This window comes from Antedon mediterranea, chromosome 10, assembly GCF_964355755.1.
Source record: "Antedon mediterranea chromosome 10, ecAntMedi1.1, whole genome shotgun sequence".
In the NCBI taxonomy this organism is placed as follows: Eukaryota; Metazoa; Echinodermata; class Crinoidea; order Comatulida; family Antedonidae; genus Antedon; species Antedon mediterranea.
The window spans coordinates 12,220,726-12,247,404 of NC_092679.1; the positions used below are offsets into that span (position 1 = coordinate 12,220,726).

The window sequence follows — 26,679 nt, forward strand, 5'->3', positions numbered from 1 at the left end:
CCGTTGGTATCTGTAATCACGACGGAAAATTATGGATGTGCCGAGAGAATTATGTTTTGGCCTAAAATTATAGACAATAATTATAGAATCAATCTATGCACAGAATGAATGTTTGACGTGATGCATAAAAAACTATTAAAATTATAGAAAGTTGAAAACTTAAGTTTAAAATGTAACCTATGACATTGATTACTGAAACAGGTTGGGGGGATTTTCGTATCATCGGGGACAGAAGGTTTTTTCCTAGTTTGTTTGTGGGAGCAGAAAGTACTCCAGGCCCTACATACATACACAAAACTCAAACCCATGTTCCACAAACTATGGGGTACAAGATTGATATAATCAATCTATCTGCAAATCAATTGTGTGGGGTGTTTCATACATTAATTTCAGTTTTTTGGTTTTTTTTTTTCACCAGCCTTTGATGTTTGTAATCCATGGACCTATATTTATATAAACCTCTATGTACTGGAATATTAAATATCCATTATATTCTCTACTTAAAATCAACAGATTTCCAGTCTGCATAATAATAATTTTCCTGATTGTTTTATTTTGGTAATCTGTGATGATAAAATGATGGTATTAAATGCAGAGTGTCATATGACATCATAACATGATAGATCATTTGTTGTCGTTTTAAAACATATTAATATTCCATATTTGTATGGTAATATGATGCTGGCTTACCATAGTATACAGTACACGTTGATTGACTAAAAGTGCAATGTTGATGGAAATTATATTGGTAAGATTTTAGGAAATCTAAAATAAAGGTCACAGTATCAATTTTAATTGCTGGTAGAAAGTAGAGTTGTAGTTGGTAGTATTAAGATGCTTGACTATCACTGATCCTAGGGTCCTTATCCTATGGTTTGGGTTCAAATCCTGTGAGGATTTTTCATCTATGGTTATGAAATGTTAACCTAATGCTCAAATCTCATCTATAGCTCTTTTATTATTACTTGAGCCATTGGATAAACACATAGACAGCTCCCAGTAATTGTGTTTGACCATACAGGTATCCATTTACACCTGAGTAAAGAATTGACAATACACCTAAATTGAGGATTTACAGTAAACAAAAACTTAAATCAAATGGTTAATGCTTAAGCAATATAGTGTATAGTACAAGGTTAATTATTAATTACAAATTAAATTTATAGAATATTAAATACTATGATTATTTTTAAAATTACCCCTCCTTTTGCACACCTCACAATTCCCAGTGAAATGAACAACAGCAAATATATTTATAAAAACAAAATCAGCAAGAACAACAAAGTCTTAATAGCTTCTTTCCACTCACACCATTACAGAACATCTGTGTTGGTGCCGTGGTGTGGGTAAACCCCGGCATTATAGTGGTTACGCGACAGAAATTAAAATACAGGCTGTGACCATAATTTTAATGTGAAATCTTGTTTGATGAGTGTCTATTTCTTGCGTTTCTTGACTGGCTAATCCATGATTTCTATAATGGATGGTCCTAGGTTGGAAAACGGTTGAATGAACCTAATAATATGTCTGTTCTTTTGCATTATAATTCATTTTTATTGATCATTGGAATACTCTATTTAATCTATCTTTTACACATGAAAGCATTCGATGAGCAAATATTTATCTGTTTCATTTCAACTCTATTGAAGGTTCATTTTCCTGGTGTATATTAAAGTCAATGACAGTTGCTATAGATACAATTAGATATAATTTATATGTCAGCAAATCTGTTTTATAATTAATTTGAAGCATAATTAAGTAGAAAGGACTACCTTCCTTTTATTAATCCAGGATATGACTGATTAAATTATATCACGTTTCTATACTTGTGACCATGGATCTATGAATTCATTTTATATGTCCATTTTCTGAAGTGTGGCGGCAGCTTTGTGTTTGAGAGATGACAATACATTATTTGATGATAATTTTGAGGTTGAATTTTAATAGCAAATAGTGTATAAATTTAGTTAATTATTGAAATAATACATAATTACAGCACACCATTTAAACTTCATATCTTTAGTATAAATAATACATTCTATATAACCTTTTTAACTTGAATTATAAGAGTTTTAACTCTTAAGTGTAACTAATTTGTAACTTATTCAAAAGCCATAGTGTAAAAATAAATGGTTATCTGTGTACCATCGGGATGGTCAAACGAAGGAGACAGTAATTAACAGAGCATGACTGTTCATTCAAGACAGAAGACATAGACATAATGTAGTCTAGACTTTCTACAGGCAGACTTGATGTGAAGTTTCTGCATTAGCAAGCCTACAGTAGTCTTCAAAATGGATGAACAAAAAAAACACCTAATCAAAACCTTAAAAGGGGCTTACATGGATTACTAAACGGCCATTTTTATTATTGAAAAGTTTCAAAATGATGTCATAAACTTTGCTCCGTCTATCGGACCTAAAGTGTGGTTCCCACCATTGGGGCAACGTAATGCAACACACGCAATGTAACAAAATGCCCTTCCAATAATTGTGTTTGCCCCCGCCTGCGTTAAAGCGAACCTGCTTGTTGCTGGTCAACGTTAGCATGCCGTTGACCTTGACCTGTACTAGTTTTCCAGTGTTCTTTTGTCTTGCGTTGTTGCGTGAAATCAAACTTCCTGTGGCTATGTTTGCAGCACTATTATGTCGTCGGTTCCCACTTGTGATTATGCAATATAGCACTTTGCGTTGATACATCGCTGTCTTGTGTTGCGTTCTAGTGGGAACGCGTGGTTCCCACTTGAACTCAATGTCGCAGTGACGTATCGACGCAAAGTTCTGTATTGCGTAATCACAAGTGGGAACCGACAACGCAACAGTGCTGTAAAAATCACAAGTTTGATTTCACGCAGGTGGGGGCAAACACAATTTAAAAAAATGGAATTTTCTCACGTTGCATAGGTTACTTTACGTTGCGTCGCTAGTGAGAACCAAGCTTAAGTGAACGCAGTGTACTGGGCTTATACACATCCACAGATTAGTATTTTGTATAAACTACCATCTCCTTTCGTTTACCATCCCGATGCAATTAGGCTCTCTAATGGGTGCACATAAGGTAAGTTACGCAGCCAAATTGTAATTTGAGACATTCATTTATCGCATACATCCAGATCAGTCCCTGTTTTTAAGCACATTTGAAAGGTTACAACACAGTCTCGAAAAGACTGGCGTGTGCCCTGCAAATTTGCTGGCTTCCGAAACCTTGTTACAACCGCTAAAATAGACAATGCTAGATAATGTAACAACCATTAATGTAGAACTACCGCTTTATTTAGTAAATCTGAAAGCAACAACATGCGATTGTGAGGCAATCATTATAATAAGTGTTGACCATGTTACATTAGAATTGATTTATTACATAAGCAGTTGGTGTTTGTACATTAGCTTCATGTTTTACTCCATAAGCGGTGGATTGGTTTACATTTATGGTTTCAGCTTTATTACTTGGTGTTTTTTACTTCAGTGGCTGTAACAAGCCCTGCTAAATCCAGACTTACAGCAATTAAAAAATAGTTTATAGGAATGATGTAGTTATCTAGCGACATACCCGGAACGTCAAGTTTCGTAAACACACCCTGACCAGTCTATGACAGGTGATACGCCCCTGTTTTTTCATTTGAAAGACTGTTATGATTCTTACATAGTAAGCTAACAAACTGATAAATTGCACATAATATATCAAATTCAGAGTTGGATAGCCGAGTGGTTAGGACACTTGACTGTCATACAGATATACCCGGGTTCAATTCCCGACAACTCCCTGTCCACTCAGCTGTAAATGAGTACCTAGTTGAAAATACTAAGGAGAAAAAAAAAAGACGTGGAAAGGAACTGGCCACCCTACCACATAATGCCGAGGCTTAGTACAATGAGCTCCTAACAGCTCATTCCCCTACATTCTGAATGAATACAGGACTCAGAAAGTTGATACTGTTATTTTAACCTTTATTTATTCATAATGCAAATTTGATATTTGTATGTTCAATGAATCAAGAGATTACCATGAAGTAAAAATAAATTTATAAATTCATGAAGTGAAACTTCCTATGGGGAAATGAGCTTGCATTCTGTATCTTTACTATTTTCATAATCGATAGTGGCTTGTATAATGTATTGATTACTTGAATCCTGCATAAATGTTGATGAATCTATAAAAACATTTACCGTATTTATCAAAGCGGGGCGTTTATTTGAATAAACACCGTACCCATAATATGTAGGGTTAAAGCCATTGGAATATTAATTTTTTTCTGCATTTAATAATTTCATAAAACAGGCATTTTAATTAATATGTGATGCATCTTAAAGATTTACATGTTCTATGTTTGAATAAATTTAAAATGGATCACGACATTTTACATTAAATGATGCATCAATTTGAAATATATTAATTGTCTACCTCTAGTATTAAAAATAAGTAGTAGTATTAGTAATAAAGTAATTAATTTGAAATTTTAAAACTAGGACAAGCTATCACTTTTGAGTATGTGTACTATATTTATTGGGCCATCTGTTGCATATGCATATAACAACATATTGCATTATTGTGCGGATGGGTATACACATGGGCATATACTGTATACTGTATATATATTCCATATGCAAATATATTGTCCCCCTGAAAATATATTTTTTAAATTGTTTTCTTGAGTATTCCATTGTCTCTTTATACAAGAAATCAGTTTTTTGGGGGTTTTTTTCTATGGAACTGAATAACTCAATTTAAATTGCAAAATGCCTAATCAAAGTCTGGTTTTATAAATCTTTATTTTTCATAAAAGGGCAAAAATCTTGTTACACTGTTAGTAGTTTCAGGAAAAGTAGGATTCATTCAAAGTTCAAAGCCCCCCTGACTATTAGGATGGTGTTGGTTTAAACTATTTAACAATCTTTTTTATAAAGTGCATAACTTTTTACGCAAGTATATGCTTCTGATATAAAACATCACCTCTTACTTAGTAAGATATCTTTTGCATAAGGTAACATAATAGGTGGATACACAAAAAAACCAGATGTGAACTGGTTTGAAATACTAGTGATATACTTGATTGAAACTGTGATACATAAAATGGTTATTAATCAACAGAGGTTTAGACCTACTTAGGTTACACATTACAAATTGAGTGCAAACACAATCTACGAACACAGGATACATCAACATGAAACAGATGGAATGTTTTAGATGTATAAATAATTGTATGCATTTTCAATACTAAAATGTAGCTCATATATTTCAGAATAAACTTGTATATCTAGGTTTAAAAAGAAATTAATTGATACAAGACAAAATTAAGTTTTCATAAAGGAAAGCTGATAAATCTTGTAATGCATTAGATAAATCCGATAAAATATTTGTTTAATCTGAAAGTCTAAAGCACTGTCTACACTATCAAACTTGATGTGACAAAAAAATGTGATGTGTTCATATATGGACATGATGATGTCATATCACTACCATATTTGGGCTTATCACTATCATATTTTGGCACATCACAATTTTTTTGTCAAACTATTTTATCAAGATGGTATAGATAAGACAGAGATGATTCGATAAACAAATATAGCAAGATTTTGTAGCTTGAAGATTTTGTTACAGATAGTTTTAAAATAGCTTAAAGGACAACTTGAACGATTTTTACGATTTATTTACAGTGTTTACTAGAAATTTTTGTGATTTGCCAGACTTTGCCAGAAAACTAATTACGTAAATTTTGCGATGCACCTGTGACATCACAGCAATTTACAGCGACGGCTGTACAGCGACCGCGTGCAGCGATATCCTTAATCTCGCGATGGTTCTGAAATCAAATGTACATCCCTAATACGTTGTTAAATTAAATATGGTCCTCGGTCAAGTTGTCCTTTAAAGTATTGCAGTAATATTACAGACAATTATGTTTACATGGAATAAACAAATTGCAATTGCAAAAAGACCACTATGCAAAAAATCATTATTTTAATAATATAACAATTTTAACAATTTAATTGCAATTCAAAATATTGAGAAAACCTGTCTTTTGCCAATGAGTTAAGAATATCAATTTTCATCAATTTAATATTATAGATTAATAAATTAATCTTTATGTAGAAGGAATTAAGAAACAATGGTAATTTGGTTGTCATGGATACAATATCAAACTTGACATGTTTTTTTATCGTAATAATAAACACGTCACGCTTCATTTGTTATTAATATTTAATGTTAAAAATTCAGTACTGAACTACATACGGTAGGCCTACAGGAATATACAGAATATTCTTTGCGTTGAGAGTTTCTGGTTAAAACTATGGGAGGTGTCACCACAATAGTGATGAAACACATTGAATCACATAAAGCTTTTCCACCAATCACAAGAGTTATATGTACTGACATAAGATCTAAAAATGTAGGCTATATAATAACAATTTGCAGAAATTTCAAGGTTTTATATACTTCATTCCAAATTATGCTCCAGAATTGTGTTAATTATTTTAGACCTAATAAACTAAAAGTAAGATTTTTATCATTCTTTCTTTCTTGTAATATTCATACACAATGTAGGCCATTATGTATAGACATACTAATAGTTTGATTTCCTAAACAACTCTCAGACTTTACTAACCTATGCTTACAACAGTTTGGTCTAATGATGAAACAAGGTTGTACTCTGCAATCACATCTCACAATGAATAGATATAGTACCCCCTTCGCACCAAAATTTATCAAAAGTAAGGGGTGGGCTTATACCAGAATTAGTATAGTAATATAGTGGTATACAGTTGAAACTCAACATTCTTTAAATTTCCTATTCTTTAAATTTCCTATACTTTAAATTTCCTATTCTTTAAATTTCCTATTTAAATTTCCTATTCTTTAAATTTCCTATTTAGATTTCCTATTCTTTAAATGTCCTATTCTCTAATGTCCTCATTCTCTAAATGTCCTCATTCTAAATTTCAATTTCATTTTTAAATGAATAGGAAATGTCCTATTCATTTAATATCTTTTTAAAGCATTTTTTATATTAATACTAGTTTAGAGTATTGATTTTTAAATACTGTTTGGAAATAGAAAATGATTGTTATTTCGTGACAACAGAATAATTATGGCTTTCCATTCCACATGTCAAATGTGTACTGTATACACTTTTTATCATCAGCAGATGTTCAAATTTCTATTATCATTTCCTGAATTAATATGGTAACATTCATTTTCGACTATTTGTTTTAATCTGAGTGTTTTATGAAATCACAATATTCTCCAGATTATTATGAATTTTGTTATAAATATTCTGGTCTTGTGCCTGTAATTGCTTTATAATAGACTATAATCAACTGCATTAATATGCAACCCCTTTAAAAAAAATTATATCTAGACAATAATTGTAATTCATTTTCAATATTTTATTATTTGATAACCAGAATATCATTTCTATTTAATTGGTAGATTTTGTATCAAATTAGCATTGGTAATTAAAAAAAAAGTTTGATTGTAAATAGGAAGTTTAATGGTTCCATTGAACAACAATTGTCCACAACAGTAGCACCTATGATACATAGTACAGTATGGTATCACAATCTAGTATCACAATTAGGCCTACTGTATTTAGTTTCATATTCATAAAACAGACAAATTTCTTGTTTCTGCCTCAAAATAAAATATTTATTGTACGAGTACTTTCGACCATAGGTCATCATCAGGTATTGATAGAATATTGGTACGAATACATATAGAAAAAGGTTTTTCATATTCATCACTATTGAAAATTATTATTATCAATCATGTTATGTATTATGCATTTCTTTTCTAAATTTAAATACAAACAATTGTATAGTTTAATTTAATTATAATGTAGGTTTATTTGGGTATTTGAATTGTGTGTGTTTTAAGTATTTATAATAACAGTTGGTTTTGAAATCAGTAATATTAATATGATTGCTGATAAGCTGCTTATACCAAAATAAATTGTAAACTACTATATATTTTATTATAAACATTGTGTAAATTATACAGTATATGTATGCAATTGAAAAAATTTTAAATGTTATTAATAAATTTATGTATTATATTTTTTATTCCGCAATAAATTTGATAATGTAACGTACAGTAGAACAATTACAGAAAAAGCAAATGTAGAATGAGTGGTGTTTTTTTCTATTTAAAGATGTATTGTCCCTTGAAACACAAAAAAAATGAAGGTCAAAATATTCTAAATTTAAAGTGGCCATATCAAAGTAATATTAAAGTTATTCACTTTAAGTCGAAAATTAGAGCCAAAAACAACAAGTTTACGTAATTAACAGGTAAATTAATTTGATTACAAATCGTCGCGAGCGAAAGTAAACAAAGATTTCAAACTACGGGTATGCATTATGCCTGATGCTAATTAGGATTGTTTACAACTCGTCACGGTTGAGAAGAAGTTTTATGATTATGCATACAAAGTAGCCAAACAACCGCGTTGCATTATGAGATATGTTTTGATCGAAAACTTTGACTAATTCCAGTCAAAGTTATTTTTTGAACAAAAAAACGTCTGTATTTCAGCTAAATTTTTTTTGGACTAATTTTTTGGTGAAAGTTAATAACTATTATGATACTTCAAAATGACCCACTTTTTTTCGAAATCTTTTTTTTGAAATTTTTTTGGAATTAGTCAAAGGGACAATACATCTTTAAGACTCTCAATAGAAAACACTGTCATGAAGCACTGTTCACAAAATTGAAATGCATATGTTGAACATTTTCATTTCACACATTATCCCACACTTTTCACCCTTGATACCCGCATTGTCATTAAATGTAGAGTGGTTCAGGATCAAACAACAGAGCTAAAGTCTTTACCAGAAGGTCCACTTTATAATGTTACAAAAAATATAACTATACTCACACCATGAGTTCCATGTTTGTAGATTCACTGATTTTGTAGTAATACAAAATCCTGACATCAGGCAGGATTTGAACCCACGTTCCTGAATTGCTTCTGAGAATTAACAGTATAGATCAACGATTATTAGTATTAGTAGTAGTATTATTAGTTAGTTGTCTAATATCAATCAATCAATATTTGCTTTAATTGTTAAAGTTGTGTATTAAAAATTCAATATATAAATTATACACTGTAAAGTCTTTATTGTTTTTTCTTGTTATATTGTATCATTACAATATATTTGAATTAAAGTGACAAAAAAAGGTCATAATAATAATATTAATATTGATTTAAATCAACACTTTTTTAACAGAAGCACACATGCGTAGATGGTGCAGCCATACTAATTATAAAATGTTAACACAATTACTTGGAAACTATAAAAAAACAATAGAAAATACTAGTTTTGCAACAAAAATAGTAGTAGGTAAATTTATGGGCCCTTGACCTACTCCATAGGTCTGAACCAGGGAAAGATTAGTAGAAGCCACCTCTTACGACACTGATCTTTCGTTCGTTATGACAGCTCAAGGTACAATATTAGTGAACGACGCTTATGATACGAAAGTCATCAACGATTTTGACCTCTAACCAATCAAATTTACTCCTGCATACCAGATGTTTGCCCAAATCGGTGACACTTCAGTTTCAAACTTTATTACTGACAGTTGCTTCTAAACGTTTGAATTAATTAATAATTACAAAAAATATAAACGTCGTAGTGCTGTAACATTACATGTACTTTACTATTTCAATCGACTATGACAATAACAGTTTCAACAAAGTATTAAATCGCAAATGTTTTACTGTGTTTAGTGGTATATTATTTATAAAACATGAAAACAAATATATTGTTACTGAGTGGATAAAGAATATAATTTGTTCCTCTTTGCACCCATCCTCTTCCCCATTCCTCAACCCTAATGTTACATACAAAACACAAATTGGGTTTGTTTAAATTAGACTCAACAAATTTGGACTCATTTTGTGACAAGTTTCTCTTTTGGAAGTAATTCCCAGAGTGCTAATTTTAGTTGACTACATAAATCACCGTGTCTATTCCTTCCTGTAAACGACATGTATCATAGTCCTGCGGTACGTAAATTTGTAATCGCCAGTTTTTTTACGCTGAAATTACTGTGTATTCAAGAAACATCTGTGGGCACAACCTAGATGGTAAGCGAGCAAACCATCTAGTTCAACTAAATTCACCTCGCCAGCATGAGAAGGGCTGTGGCTCAACTAACGCATTTCTCACCGTTGTCAGCTCTTGTGTTTCACACAAACGTAAAAAATACTGACATTTTCTATTTCAATACTAGTTTACACAATTCATTGCAGTAAGATCACGTTGAAGTTTGTGCAATTCAAAATACAATGTAACTTACTACAAATTAAAAGGAAATGTTAAACATCGCTTCACCTGACCCACAAACCTTACACTTATTTTTTCCAAGTGGTAAAGTGTTTGAATGGAATTTAAATTTTAAACTTGAGCCATAAAAATAGGTAAGGTTCTAGGCCAGGTAACTCTTTTATCAAAGAATAATCAAGCAAAGATGATTTTCTTACTACTTCTTGTTTCCAAAAAGTAGTATATGATTGTTTAATTGTATTTTCAAATGGCTTGACCCAGTTTATATCAAACTCAGTACCTGCACATAATATATCATTAAGAATGGCATTGAAATCAAACTAATATAATCACAAGTTTTTTCAAATTTCTTAATAAATTGGTACCTTGAATTATAATTCTTAAGTCTAATAATTGTATTTGATATGAGTTTTGGCCAACAATTCATTTCCATACACATAATATTTCTTATATATTTTGCTTTAAAAATATCCTGGGTATACTTTAATTTGTTTGCCAACCTAGATCACCATTTTTTGCAGTGGGTCTACTCGCTTTAAGTATTGTTTGCACAATTTGTAATTGGTATGTTGTTAGTATTTGTATTACACATACAGCACATGCATAGTTAATAGTCGGAAGGCCGATCCTCCATATACAAACGATCAAAATTGTTGAGTCTATCTAAATCTAGTCTAGATTTAATGTACGCAATGATCCTATTACCCTTTTTGATAACTTGATTGAATGTGGAAATTGTCTTTTAGATTTCTAGAAATGTTTACACCAATTTACTTATTATATGTGTCAACTTCAGATATAAAAGTATCCCCCAATTTCCAAAGTTTTTCACTATTCAAATTCTGCCTATTATCAAAACATTTGACTTTTCACTATTAAAATTAAATTTCCATTTATTAGCAAATACGGATACTAAATCTAACATTTTATTAAATTCTTTTTCACTAACTGCTAAAAGTACGATATCGTCAGCCAAAAAAAATGCTACCCATGGAGATATCGTGTATGCGCACACCTAACGCGTGTTCTCGTAATAAGTTAGTGAGTTTGTTCATTTTTTTGCAAAACAAGGATGGGGAAAAGACCCTTGCTTAACAACTTCTTCTATCGTATATTTTGGTGTATAAGTAGCATATTTGACACGCAAATTTAACCTCTAAATTAAGGGTGCATCTTACACCGAACATAAATGCTTCACCGCACAATTGTACACTGACACCTCGTTAGCTAGGCCTAAGGCTTTAAGGTAAGACACAAAAGACTGTGTCACCAAATCTTACTTGCCCCTTAACATTGTCATATAGGCTACTTATAATATTCCATAATCTACTACGAATTCATATATTCCATATTTCCATTAGCAATCCATACGCTATCAAATGCTTTTTTATGTCAAGGCATGCTAAGGAAGTCTTCTTGCCTTCAGCAAGTCAGAGCATTATTTTTTTCTAAGAAGTCGGAAACTGTGTAATGTACAACAACTCTATTTTTGAAACGCAAAGATGTTAAAGTTATTTAGTTAACACCCTTTTTATATATTGGTACAACAATGCTACTATTCCATTCCGACGGTACCTTTTCAAGACTCACAATTCTTTTGAATATGGATAAAATTAGTCTATTTAAAATTGGCCCACCGTTTTTTAGTAATTTATTTGATAGATTGTCAGAGCCAGCAGATTTGTTGTTTTTTGATTAGTAGATAGCAGATTCCACTATATCTAATGTGAGTTTAATGTCAACGACATATATATGCATCTTGGCATGACAAACAACATAAATTTTAAAGTTTTTAAGTAATGTGAACAAAAAAGTTTAGATTCGTGAAAAAGCATGAGCCTCATGCCAAATCCTTGAGACGTGTATGAACAGTATTATAATCCCATGTCTAATCACTAAACCTCATGGAGACATTTTGTACTATTATGTTTGGACCTATGACTAAATAGATTTATTTTACACTTACAGAAAATGACAGAAAATGTTTCAAATTTATCGATGTTCAATATTTTCATCTTCACGGTCATCAATGAGTAGATTAATTATTGGTTCATCATTGATGTTTTAAATAATTGCTTTTTTGTCATTTTGATTGCTGTTGTCTTTTATGTCAACAATAGGGAATTCCCCTAAAACTAGTCAATACAAAGAGGGCAGCATTACTAAAATTGGGAAGACTAGATGGTACGCTCACTTCGCTCGCGTACCATCTAGGTCGTGCCCACAGATGGTTCGCGAATACATAATAATTTCAGCGTTAAAAAACTGGCGATTTCAAATGTACGTACCGCAGGACAATAATACATGCCTACAGGAACGAATAAATAGACACTGTGATTTATGTACTCAACTAAAATTAGCACCATGGGAATTACTTCCGAAAGAGAAATTAATTGTTTAAGTCAAATTTAAACAAACTTAATTTGTGTTTTGTATGTAACATTAGGGTTGAGGGATGGGGAAGAGGATGGGTGCAAAGAGGAACAATTTTTAAATATTATTCTTTATCCATTTAGTAACGAAATATTAATTGAACTTATTCAACCTTATGTTCCTAAGCGGTCTCGGAGATCTAGATCTGAGTCTCTTCTTGCCCATATATTTCATCCTTCCACTAAGTTTTATGGAAATCGTTCATTTTCTTCGGCATCCGTTTCTCTATGGAATGCGTTGCCTATTGAAATCCGTCAGGCTACTTCCACCAGTGTCTTCAAATCTCTCCTCAAAACCCACTTTTTAATTTGTAAATTTCTAAATTGTTCTGTCTTTGTAAAGCGCATTGAGGCTTTCAGCATAATGCGCTATATCAAGTACCAGTTATTATTATTATTATTATTATTGTTTTCATGTTTTACAAATAATATACCACTAAACACAGTAAAACATTGCGATGTAATACTTTGTTGAAACTATCACCGTCCTAGTCGATTGAAATAGTACAGTACATGTAACGATACATCACTACGACGTGTATATGTTTATATAATGTAAAACAATTTGTGAAAACCACCTCTATTCGGGAAAATCATAAATTCGATTTAATCGTCAATAAATATTAAATTATCTAACTCAACTTAATTAGTAGGCCTAATGGTTTTCAATTGTTTCTTAGAGCCAATTCATACTTAAGTTGGTTCCTACCCTACCCACCAAAGTTGTTCTGCGTTTAGGGCATGTGATGTACCGTAGGCCTATCCTCTACTGGTTTTACAACGCTACTCATGCCAGTGAGGGAAGGGTGATGATGTGGGTGGTTTAACTGCAATAATAAAGATTTTATACATAATATACAGCGAGTGAAAACGCTAGCTCTTTATCCGTTTAAAAAAAATTTATATCGAACCTCTGCAGCACAAATTGAAAAAAAAAATGGATCGAATATCTGTTATGAGTATACCGTACTTGCCTTTACGACGCCTGAGGAAATAGACACTTGTGGAACAGAGATTGGAATGTTCCATTCATCGCAAATCAATACATTTGTATAAACGTATATTAAATCTATCAAAATAGTATTTTTTAAAGAAAATCGGCCTGTCTTCAACATTATGATGCTGTACTCGAGCTGTTCAACCGGTTTTCAGCCATTAAAAACAATTATCGTAGGAGGAGATAGGAAAATGCGAAGCATCCTCGTATATTATCGTCTGCGGGTATTTTTCAAGACGGACATCCATTAGACAGTGTATACCACGATCGAAAAACACCCCTATTTGGGGCAAATCGTTGAACCTAAATTCGTTTTAATCGTCAATAACTAATTATCGAACTCAATTTAATTAGTAAACAGGGTTACATCAGGCAACTTTATATACCATCGAGTAAACATTCTAGAAATAACGCGCGATTTACCGAATTTTGCCCTTACGTAAATTTATATATAGATATCAGCTCCTACTGTACAGGCCTCATCATATCTTGGGACGGTAAATTAATTGTCTTGTATAGGATACAAGATGCAATTTCAAAGGCCAAGTAATTCCAATGACCTTGTGACCATCTTGCTAGGATGTAGTTAAATAATTCATTATTTTTTACCTCCGCCAAGGAGGTATATTTAATCGGTAGCGTGTGTTTGTTTGTTTGTTTGTTTGTTTGTTAGCAGGATTACTCAAAAAGTAATTAAAAGATCTTTACCAAAATGAATAGACAGATAGATATGTGGTCAAGGACCATTCCATTAAATTTTTGGACCATTTGGGACCACAGTCCCAATTCTGGACCACTTTTTAGTATACTTTTTCAGACCTGCTAGTGTTAAAAGATAGGACAGAATTTTTCAAAAGCCGCAAGCAGTCTTAAAGTAACAAGTAAACTGAAATTGCATTTTTTCAAGAACTACTTGTCCAAAAAACTTCATTTTTTAACAAGAGGCAAGAGTTATAATGTGTGATTTGTAATTTTAAAACATAATTTGATTTAATGTTCATGTCTTTTGATGCGAGTAGTTTAAAAAACTTATTTCTTTTCAAATTCACTCGTTTGATTTTCGCGTTGCTGTTCTATTGTTAGTCAACTGAAGCTATTGTTAATTGAAAGGCTTGTTACATAACCATTACACCAAACTCGCATACACATGCTTGTAATGAAATTAGCCTAAATCACAAACAGCATTAAGACCCACACAAATATATATATATTTTTTTTTTACCGGAGAAATCTTATGTAGAAGAATTTTACAGTAGGCGGAGGTATCCACTCTCGGAGTGGCTTTCTAGTTATTTAAGCAATACATTATTAAATCAACATATTTTTTAATTCAATTTTGTAATAATTTATTTTTATAAACACTTCCTATTTAAATTTCTTCTTAATTTGTTAGGGCTATGTATGACATTTATGCTTTCATTTTGTATATAATTCTATTTCCTGTGGTTTTGTTTGGAATTATATTTGTTCGATATTAGAAAACAATTGTCAGGAAAACTGATGTGTGAAAAAATTACTTTGGATTGCGTCCTTGTTTTGCATTTTCGTGAAATGAATCTTTATACAATAGCAGTCATGTTTTTAATAATCAATTACTTATAATAATAATATATCGTTTCATTCATTTTACATAATATATGTTTTTTTTAATTATTCAAAGGTTATGGCAAAATCACACCAGCTTCTCGGTCGGGTCAACAGTTCTGCATTTGCTACGCCCTCATCGGTATTCCTCTTTGCGGCTTTGTCTTGGCTGCTCTGGGAGAACGAATCAAGAACCGTTCCTTGAAATTTAAGGAGCATTGCCAGAAGAGGTTCAAGAAAGCAGATGTGTTCTATATGGCCATGATTTGCATCAGTGGGTTTTTCATATTCTTCCTGATTCCTTCGGTGGTATTTTCTTACTTTGAGGGATGGTCGTACCACATTTCCTTTTACTACACCTTCATTACTCTCAGTACCATAGGATTTGGTGATTATGTTGCAGGTAATAGTTTTTATTTTAACAATCTATAGAATACCACCATCTATTCATTCAATACTTATTTCCAATGTTGACTAAAGAAATACAATACATACTGTAAATAGAAAGGACATATTTTCCGAAGCCTGAATAATAAAATAAATATGGCATGGAACAGGCTAATATAAGGACAATAGAGTGGAAACTGTGTCCTGCCTAATATATTATGGAAAATACTTGAAACTTCCAACACAATTGGTATAACATGGATGAGAATGGCACAAAACAATTGGAGTCAAATTGGAGAGGCCTTTTCACCCTGCAGCTTGTTGAAAATGGCTAGAAATGATAATGAAGATGATAATGACAATTTTTATTTTTTTATATTTATTTTTATTTTATTCAATCGAAACCAACAGCGATAATTATCGCCACTAACAGGTTTGATACAAACAAAGCCAGGACTGTTTAAAGCACCTTGATTGGTCCTAACATTGATCAAGGGCTTCTCTTGTCCAGTGCCCACCTTGACCAGAGGTCTGAGGCAGATACTAGATGTAGGGGCTGCCATAATAGTCAGCAGTGCTGACTTCAAATGCCTAACGGGACCCCAGCTCCATATACAGCACCCGTTATTCCCAGATGGTCTCCCATCCAAGCTCTAACCAGGCCCAACGTCGCTTAACCCCGGTGATCTGACGAGAACCGGTGTTTCAACGTGGTAAAGCCGTATGACAATATTGACATCAAGCAATTATTTTATTGTACACAATATATAGACATATTTCTGTTGTATTTTTAAAAAGTGCATGTTTGTGTGGATTTAATTTTACTATAGTTTTACTGTCAACATTTATATTGAAATGTTCATTGATTTTTTTCAGGATCTAATTCTGACAAAAACTACAATGTTTTTTACCGCATTGCCATTTATGTTTGGATTCTCTTCGGCTTAGTTTACTTCATTCTCCTCCTTGGTCATGTTTCCGATTTGTTGTCAAGTGCCGGTAAAAAGGTAAAAAGGAAAACGTTATCGATTCGAGGGGTTAAACAGAAACACAAAAAAAATGAGAATAGACAACCAACTAGACAAACAAATGAAGAAATCTCAGATGTTGAAGAAATGTCTCTACAACAAATTAATGAGAGTAATTTGAAGACGGAAGCAGAGATTAATAATTCTGAGAGTGACGTAGAGGTAAAATCTGAGAAATTACCTGAACAGGAATATGATGCAGAAATGGAAATGGTTATTTAAAATTGAATTTAAATGGTTTTATAGCCTGTTCACATTGAATTTAAATGGTTTTATAGTCTGTTCAGAATGAATTTAAATGGTTTTATAGCCTGTTTACATTGAATTTAAATGGTTTTATAGCCTGTTTACATTGAATTTAAATGGTTTTATAGCCTGTTTACATTGAATTTAAATGGTTTTATAGCCTGTTTACATTGAATTTAAATGGTTTTATAGCCTGTTCACATTGAATTTAAATGGTTTTATAGCCTGTTTACATTGAATTTAAATGGTTTTATAGTCTGTTTACATTGAATTTAAATGGTTTTATAGTCTGTTCACATTGAATTTAAATGGTTTTATAGCCTGTTCACATTGAATTTAAATGGTTTTATAGTCTGTTCAGAATGTAATCATCACAAGCTAGGTATATTTACCCACACCTCCCAACTTGGACAAATGAAATATTTGACAGATTTTAACTATACTGTACTTCCGCAGCTGGTCTCTAGTTGAAATGAACACTTCATGCAAAATAGGAGTTCATTCCAAGCTCCATCCCCCTTTCCCCGAACAATTAGGAACATAATGGAAATGGATCCAGATATGATTATATAAACTGATTGATTTACCTCAACTATGGTACTGGTAGCATTCTTTATTTTACTGGTGTCTTTTCAAATAAAATTTGGTTGTTTAGTAGTTACCAATCTAATATTGACCTAGACATTAGACAGATGAAAACCATATTTAGAGCATTGTGGTCAATGAAATTGGTCAAAATAAAGCATCAAAAGTGGTCACACGAATGTTGATGTATATAATTGAAGTGTATTTTGACAAGTTGAAAATTGAGGAATCTTCTGCATATATTATGGGCAAGATTCAAGTATTTCGCTTAAACATTTATGGTATTATTTATTTAACAGAATATAATTTAACATAATTTGTATTTATTTAAATGCTTTGTTTTCTATGTCTATTTTAAGAAAAATAGGTATGCTGCTTTTAGAAAGTTAATGTGTTTTAAATTGTGTAAATATTGCATAGTTCTTGTATTTTAATTTTTTGGTTTGTTATTGGTTATAAAATTAAACCAAATTATATGTTCAGGGGAAAAGATCCAAGATAAAGAAATGTTTATCTGATACTGAGCTAAAAAATTCCAGCTTGCTGTAAATGTTCCTTTACAATAATGTTGCGGCTAGACGTTTACTATCCAAGTGAAAACTTTTATTAATTTATTATTCAAAGGTATTTTATATCAATTTTGAATGTAACTAAAATACTTGATAATCTATGCACTTTGAGTTTTATAATTAAATTTTAACTCCATTTTATATGTGCCTTAATGTATTGTAACTGTCATTGGGAATATTTGTTTGTCTAATACACAGATGTGTACTGGTTGTGGTAAGCTTATTTGTATGTTATGCCTTATAATAAGGCATAAACTCTTATTAGGAATCAAAAACATGGATGTAAATAGCATGTTCTGGCATGTTGTAGAAACAAAGAAAAACATTCAATAAACGAACTACTGTGTGGGATCCAGAAGCCATTTTCATCATTCACATTTAGACTAAAAACACTAACCTGTAAAATTAAGTACAGGTATCTCCTATTTAATTGAATACAATTTAAATAGAAACACTTAAATATTTATTAAATTGAGTGAAATACTTAATATTTATGTGAAATATCACACTTAAGTGTGATTACAGCCACTTAAGCTGTATTCACCATTCACACTTAGGATATTATCGAAACACTTGCACTTAAAATTTAAAAATGATCCTACAGTATCTAAATGAATACCACTTAAGGAAAATCTTTCATTAACTTAGCGTGATTGGTGAATATAGCTACTGGTCCTCTTCTATTTGCTGAATAGTGAGTGTAACACTTTAATTTTCAGAAGGCTTGTACTTAAATCAATCTTTGGTGGATTAATGATGAAATGTCTGTAAACTCTCCTTCTGAAATTGGTTTCTTCTGTTTTGACACTGTTCTGCATAAAGAAATAGGATATATACTGTTTTATTTATTTATTACCATATTTACTGAGGGTAGCCTATCCAGTTCCTCATAGAACTGATCATTCAGGGCCCTTTCATTTCGTTTTCATTGTCTCGTTTACCATACATAGCAATTTTCTAATGTGTAATGTCTGTGACAAAAAAAAAGAACCAATATTACACATAATAATGATCACTATATCAAAATATGTGTGTGAATAATGTATGAAACGATATTGTATAACAATTGTCGTATGCTATAAATGTGTCACTATGAATTGCTTTTGGATCGTCCTGTTAGGTTATCTAATATGTTGGTTTCATATATAGTTTTTAAACTAGAACGTTTAAAGTGCTTGTTACTATTACAGTAACAAGTTTATTTTTAAAAATTACATGTTACAGTGTTTTTGTAAAGACATCTTTTTATCTTAGTTTTTCAAACACTAAGTTCAAAGAAACCCACTTTAGTGTGGGAATTATTTTTTAATATCTTTACAGGCCCATATTCATTTTTATCTATTTATTTTAAATTACATATTTTTACTTTTAAAGTTATGTTATACCTTTTACTAAAATAGTTGCATCCCGAGGCCTAGATACTGATTTCACAAATCTCGGATATCACTGTTATTTATTTTCAATGTTAATACTGTATTTTTAATACATTTTGTATGTTACAATTACCTGATTTAAAAGGTTTTCTTTAAATAATTTGAGTAAAACTGTTTAATCAAACACACACATCCTGTCACCAATTTATAATATACCTAAATATAATAGATTAGACCTAATCTGCTAGCCAGAAGAACATTCCAGTTTGACACCTCTGAAACCAGTTATCACACCAGTAAACCAGTATCTATATATAAATTATGGTTAATTCTGACATAGGCGAGCACAATACAAAAACTTCGGTACAAATCTCCGCCTTGGATGCCTACCTTATCTATCCGAGATGTACTGCAAAACGTAGATTTGATAACATTAGTGTGCACGCCGACGCTATTGTTCCATATTTATATCTTAGGAAGATATTATAAAGAGTTTTTTAACAACATTTATGATTTCAACATTGGATTTTCCTCTCAATTTCAATTCTTCCCGGTCAAAGTAATTTCCGGGTTTAAGATAAGTTCACCTTAGTTTCAAATATTTTCTCTCTTTTATACACAAGGGAGCAGTTAAAATAATAGATTTGACCCTAATGGTGACTGGAAACAGGCACTATCCATCAATCAATACAGTGTCCCTTTGGAAGACGAAAAAAAAATTGGCCATAATCATAGCCATTTCAGTTTTTTGTTTATTTTAAAACATACCACACGTGTGTGAAGGTACAGTAGTTAAATAATAGGAATTATACTGCAAATTAATAAAGATCAAATTAAATATACGCCATAAAGAATCAGAATATATTGTGGGGAATAGTATTATAAAATTACATAGGGAGATTTGATGAGACATTTTTCGAGTGAAATCCCGATAGCTGAGTTTTATTGAGTAAGCTTGCAGGAATAACTGTAGGCTATCTTCCTGTGTCCCGTTAGGACCGAGATGTCTGCCCATGTTGCAAGCCGTAATGTCTTCTTTCTTGGGCCCACTCTGTCACGGCAGTTAGTTTCAAAAGATGATTAAATTAAATAATGTATTAATAATTATTAGGATGGTATTCATTTGAATAAACGCCTCTCCAATAAAACATCACTTTGAATAATAACCCCCCCCCCCCCCACAACCCAACTATCTAATAAACGTCCATCCACATATTTATAATAACACAATTATACTATTTGTAGTAGAATTCACCGCACTGTTATCTGCAATTTACCAAGCATTTGTTATTCTTTTTTACCACTTTTAATATCTATGAGAGGATTTCATTTGATTATAAATGTTACCATATTATTAGAACTAAAAAATTTAACATATATCCCTCGAATAAGCACCTCCCTCAAATGACCTCCGCCTCCCCAAAGGGCCCTACCAAACAATAAAAACTATACTTTAAAATGTTATTAATCATCTAAAACACTGTGAAACAAAGTAGTTTAGTTTTACGAATGTCAAGCATTTTCAATAATGGTAACCGACAGAATATGTATAAGGAGAACATTATCATTCCGAGAACCATCGTCTACACTTCCTAGAGGGGGAGCGAGCGAAGCGAGCTCACCCTCTAGTAAACTAAATTACAGTTAATTCAAACTGGTTTTAACTGGAATTTTTGCTTGAGGGTTACCTTGGCATATTGGAATAACATATAGGTACAAACATCTTTTGATGATAACTTCAGCAACATTGTTCAATTTCTACACATCTTTATTTATTATTCAAATCACACTAATACGCGTAATTGAATTAGCCTTACCAAAGAAGTAAAGCAAGCATCCATCACTTTTTATCTATATGCAAATTAAGTCATGCTTCCTTATTATAGAACTCATTGCCACCTTAAGTGTATCCATAAGAATGCTTTTAACAGGCTGCATTCGGATTCAGCAACTTATTTTCTAACTTCTTTTCATGGTTGTAAAGTTGCTGCATGTTTTTTTCTGAGTATGTGTTTTAAATATTAAATGTAAGGTTTATAACCGTTCTTATATTAAGCACAATGCAATTCAAATACATTCATTATTTATAAGTAGAAAGATTAAATTGCTTGTTTAAGAATGTAACTGTATTGACAGTAGAGGGAAACTGCGCTGTGTTGTGTTTTGCGCTATTCTCATGTAGTTTGTTTTGCCTTCGGTCTCTCGTATGCCGATTTGTTTCGTTGACGAACCATAACAGAAAATGGTTTTTACGAATAAAGTTCTGATTCTCCGAGATCAATTTTGCCTATTTCATTGATTCCTCTGTGTGGGCTTGTTCTTCATAATATTTCTCTATTTATATTGAGAAATAACAAGATACAGTAGAACCCCATACTACCAGAACACAACAACGTTTTCCATTTCTCTATTAAAAATGTATGTAAAAACATATATTCCTCTTTTTTGGTCACTGGAAAGTGTCCACATAATAAGGGATGTCACTACAGTAGGCAGTGGAGAGATCGGTTCCACTGTAATAATAGCATTTTCATATTTAATGAATTACCCCGGAGTTAGGGATAATAAAGTTGTATTGAATTGATTAAAATGTGTAATATAATTGTAAAGCAATCTACATTAGGAAAATTGTCAAGCATCCACTGTGTACACAAAGTTTGTGTATTTTATTGACCCAGCACTGTTGAAGCTTGCTGAACATTTTGAGAATATGAGCATTGTGAACAGCTAATAAACGGTTGGCAATGGTAATGTTATATCATTTTTTATCAGAAGTCACACACATTACAGAGGCATATTATTAGGCCTGCCGCAGACCAATGCAAGTTAAATTTTCGTGATCTGCAAAAGATATTGTGCAGAGAAAAAATGTCTTCTTTTTTGTTAAATTTCTTGTATAATAATATAATTGTTTACCTTCGTCTAATTACGCCACACTGCAAGCATATTATTTTTTAATTACAATTTAATTCAAAATATATATATTTCACACATATGTACTAAATGTTTATTGTGCACAGAAAATAATATATACAATGGAATGACTCATGCGTATAGCTTTACTTGTACAGTATCTCACCTGGTGCTCCAGGTATAGCTTATGCAAATTTGGCCAGCATGCTTGGATTGGACAGTAGCCTGTTGGAACTTGGTTGGTGGTGTGACTGTAGGCCTATAGAGACTTTGCTTTTAAGAATACTTACTGAGTATTGTAGCTGTTTTTACTTTACTTTAGAGGAATATCTTAGGTAAGCGTTGTTCTGTTAAATTCACTGCTTGTATCTTTATACAAGTATATGATACATACTTATAAGCTTGCTTTTATTTAAGCCTAATAATGTTGATATAAAGTTTGCGGTACACCACGTATATTAGTTCTGAAAAGAACTGTTCAGTTTCTCGACGTTTCGATCAATATCCTTTGATCTGAGGATGATCAAAGCATATAGATCGCAACGTTGAGAAACTCAACAGTTCTTTTCAGAACTAATATGTGTACCGCAAACTTTTTATCAACATTTGATTTTGCCATGCAAATCTTCAAACAATATTATAGGTCTAATAATATTCTTTATGTAGCGATGTACAGTAGGCCTATCAGGTATTACTTTTATGCACTTTACGTTAGTACTAAAGTTTAACATTTGTTTTGTTTGTTATAGTCAGTCAGTCAAGCATCCATACCGAAATAAAGAAACTGAATTGCTGTCTCCTTATTTAGCAGCTACAATTATTGATTTGCTCAAGGTTAATCAGTAAGAAGCGTTTTAATGATGTACGTGTACATCCGTTATTTGCCGTATTTTCATCATTTTTAAACATAATTGTTGTAACACAATACGTTTTTGCATACATTGGTCATAATAATATTTATATTGATCATGTATGCACTTATGAAAATAAACACATTATATAATATAGCCATAAAAGTAGGATTATGCCTATAATTATAACGACAATTACTAATTTACGAAATTTATAATAATAAAAACAATTACTAATTAACGAAATATGATGATAACAAATATTAAAGACATGTCTACAAAATAGTAATTCTAATATATTGTTACCTATAACGTTACTAAAAATCAATTGCATGCCCACCCTCTTTATGGCAAACTATTTGATTTCTGTATTTCCATGTTTTTTTAATGGAATTATGTTGCATTTGCTTTAGATTTATTACAAAAATGTACAATTTCATTTTAATTAATTAGTGTATACTTTGACTTGTATTGAAGGGTATTGCTAAACACCGCAAACCTCCAAAAAAACATAGCAAACCCCACCGAACCAACATAAAAGTGATTGAATCATGTAGTGTACAACCCACTGGGTATATCAATGTAAAAAAAATATTAAATTTCTACTGTTAACTACTTATTTTTGGGGTAAAACATCATTTTTTGGTCAAAAATGATTGCTAATTTTTAACCAAAAAATGATGTTTTACCCCAAAAATAATTAGTTAACAGTAGAAATTTAATATTTTTTTTACATGGATATACCCAGTGGGTTGTACACTACATTATTCAATCAGTTTTATGTTGGTTCGATGGGGTTTGCTATATTTTTTTGGAGGTTTGCGGGGTTTAGCAATCATTTTTGACCAAAAAATGATGTTTTACCCCAAAAATAATTAGTTAACAGTAAAAATGTATTATTTGTTTTACATGGATATACCCAGTGGGTTGTACACTACATGATTCAATCACTTTTATGTTGGTTCGATGGGGTTTGCTATGTTTTTTTTTAAGGTTTGCGGGGGTTTGCGGTGTTTAGCAATACCCTGTATTGAACTTAAATAAAATGAAAGCTTTATAGTCTGATTTTACAATCGCTTCCATTTTTTACAGTTTTGATAAAATTATGTAATTTAAAATCAATACATTATAACAGTCTTAGTTTATTTTTTCATCTTCATTGTCCGATTCACTTATGTCTCCTTCTTCTCCACTGCTAACAGATACCTCCATCGCGCTGGCATTCTTGTCCGTAAACATGATGTTGTGAAGTGGAAATTTGTCTTTCTTTTCATAATCTAAAATATATAATAAAGCTATAGTAAATAAATGATAAATTATCATCGACAATTAAAAAAATAACCGAAAGGGGTATTTTCTGAATGTTGTACGATTTTTGATGACGTTTTACCTAAATTCGTTTAAATCGTCAATAACTAATTTTCTAACCCCAAGTTAATTAGTTTATACTGGTTTTCATTAGGTGGTAAAAGTCAGTACCGAAAGTATGTACCAAATTTCTATATATTGAAATATATATATTCTATATATAGTGAAAATTCTAGAAGTTACGCGAAATTTGTCAATACGAAAATTTATATATATATATATATATTGTTTCGCATGTTTTTTAGGTAGCGAGGTTTTATGGTGTAGCATTATTCCTAGTTTGACATACCTCTTATGTTGTTTTCAATGTTATTGAGAAATCTATCCCACCAGGCACGTTCTTCTGATGTAAAAAATGTGGCAATAGTAAAAACGGTTTTCTTTAATCTTGACAAATCAGCATTGCTGAAATCAGGAGTGCATAAAAGTGGTACATCCGTAGGCTTATTCTTTAGCAGATATGGAATTGTCTTGTCCCGTGCGCACTCAGACCAAGAAGAATCTGTTGACCAGTTCTTGAAAGACATAACACATTTTCCTGTTTGGTCCAAAACAAATTTAAACTGGTGTGGTTTACTGTGGAAGCGTATATTGTCCTGCATATACGGCATTAACCAGTTCTTAATATCGTGCAGATATGAAATAACTCTTGACTTGATGGTAAACTTTTTGACGGAAGTTTCAACTGCCTTTTGAAGGTGGTCAAGTGTACAAGCTTGATTTGTATCCATATGTTTGGCCACGCATGAAAATAATTGATCGATATCTTCGTGAGTATGACCCGCCATCAGAAATCCTAACTTTATCTGTAATAAAGAGTAAAATAAGTTGTGACTGTCTGTCAAACACAAACTTTACGTGTGGCAAATTTGGGCGCGTGTAACCGTCCATGACAAATTGTGATTTGGGTTAAACTTAAATAAAATAGGTTTACATCATGAGCGTCAAAACACCATTCATTTTGATAAAATCGTAAGGTAATCGTAAATGATAAGATAATATAAAAATTAATTTTGTATTATATTATTATAATTTATATTTGCTTTAAAACTTTTATACAATGTACAAAGTCAAGTGTGGATGTGACTGAAATTGTGTATGAATTTGACGTGGTGTTACCATTTGATATAGTAATGTATATTCATACCTTTCGAAAAATCTTTAACTCTACGAGAAGAGCACATAGTCCCCAAACGAATCGATGTTTGATTCCCTTGCCAACATTATCCAGCTGTAGATATAGCACTGGTGGTAAAGGTTGTATTTCTGACAATACCCTCAGAATGATATTGCAGGTTAAATTGCAGTCGTCTGCAAACTGCTTTAGGTCAATAAAGCAGCGTCCATGTCGCCCATGAACCAAGACACCGGTTACATGTGTACCTAGTTCCCACATATTAGATGTAATCTCCGTTGATCCACCACCAAAAGATGGCAAACTGGTTTTATTTTGGTCCATTCCGTCGATAATCATTGATAAATACTTGTTCGGATTTTGGCGGGCTTTCTTTATATGCTTGTAGTACTTTCGACGCTCAGTACTGAAAAAAGGATAATCACACATATAACTATAAGATTTATTGATAATGTTTAGGGCGGCAACCCTGCAAAACCCCTAAAAAGACAATTATAATGTGCCGTTCGATGTTATTTACACAGGATTGCCTCTAAGAATTCTTTAAAATATACCAATCACATGGTAGGAGACGCCATTTTTTTATTCAAGGTGGCGGATAATTTTTTAATGTACTTTAAAACCTTCCCAGGACTCTCCAGTTCGGTCATCATTTTGACACTCCATGTTGTAGCAGCACACACGGGCACTGCAGGTGCTGTTGTCTAGATACGATAATCGGATGGTGTAAAGTTATGTGTAATAGTAGGCCTAAACATTTATATAACGTGCTTTAGTCATTCTCTGTGTTTTTGTTGATCGCCTTTCTCTCTACCCAACCCAATTGTCTTTGTAACTATTACTATAGTTCTAAATTATGTAGGCCTACTTACTTTTGTTTTCGTAAATGCTTCTCTCTCTTCATCAGTAGTATTTTCCGCTTTTG

At 31.8% G+C, this 26,679-nt stretch overlaps 1 protein-coding gene and 1 pseudogene across 2 annotated transcripts in view; one reads left to right on the forward strand and one right to left on the reverse strand.

Annotated features, from left to right (window-relative positions):
- Positions 1-23,339, forward strand: part of LOC140059771 (potassium channel, subfamily K, member 16-like) — a 45,561-nt gene extending 22,222 nt beyond the window's left edge. For both annotated transcript variants that reach the window (XM_072105668.1, XM_072105669.1), the window contains exons 3-4: positions 15,376-15,702; positions 16,563-23,339. In XM_072105668.1, coding sequence (XP_071961769.1) covers positions 15,376-15,702; positions 16,563-16,936 — 701 coding nt within the window. In that variant the 3' untranslated portion in view covers positions 16,937-23,339. The remainder of the gene's footprint in view (positions 1-15,375; positions 15,703-16,562) is intronic.
- On the reverse strand, positions 16,296-16,413 carry LOC140061397 (5S ribosomal RNA; annotated as a pseudogene).
- Positions 23,340-26,679: the final 3,340 nt, after the last annotated feature.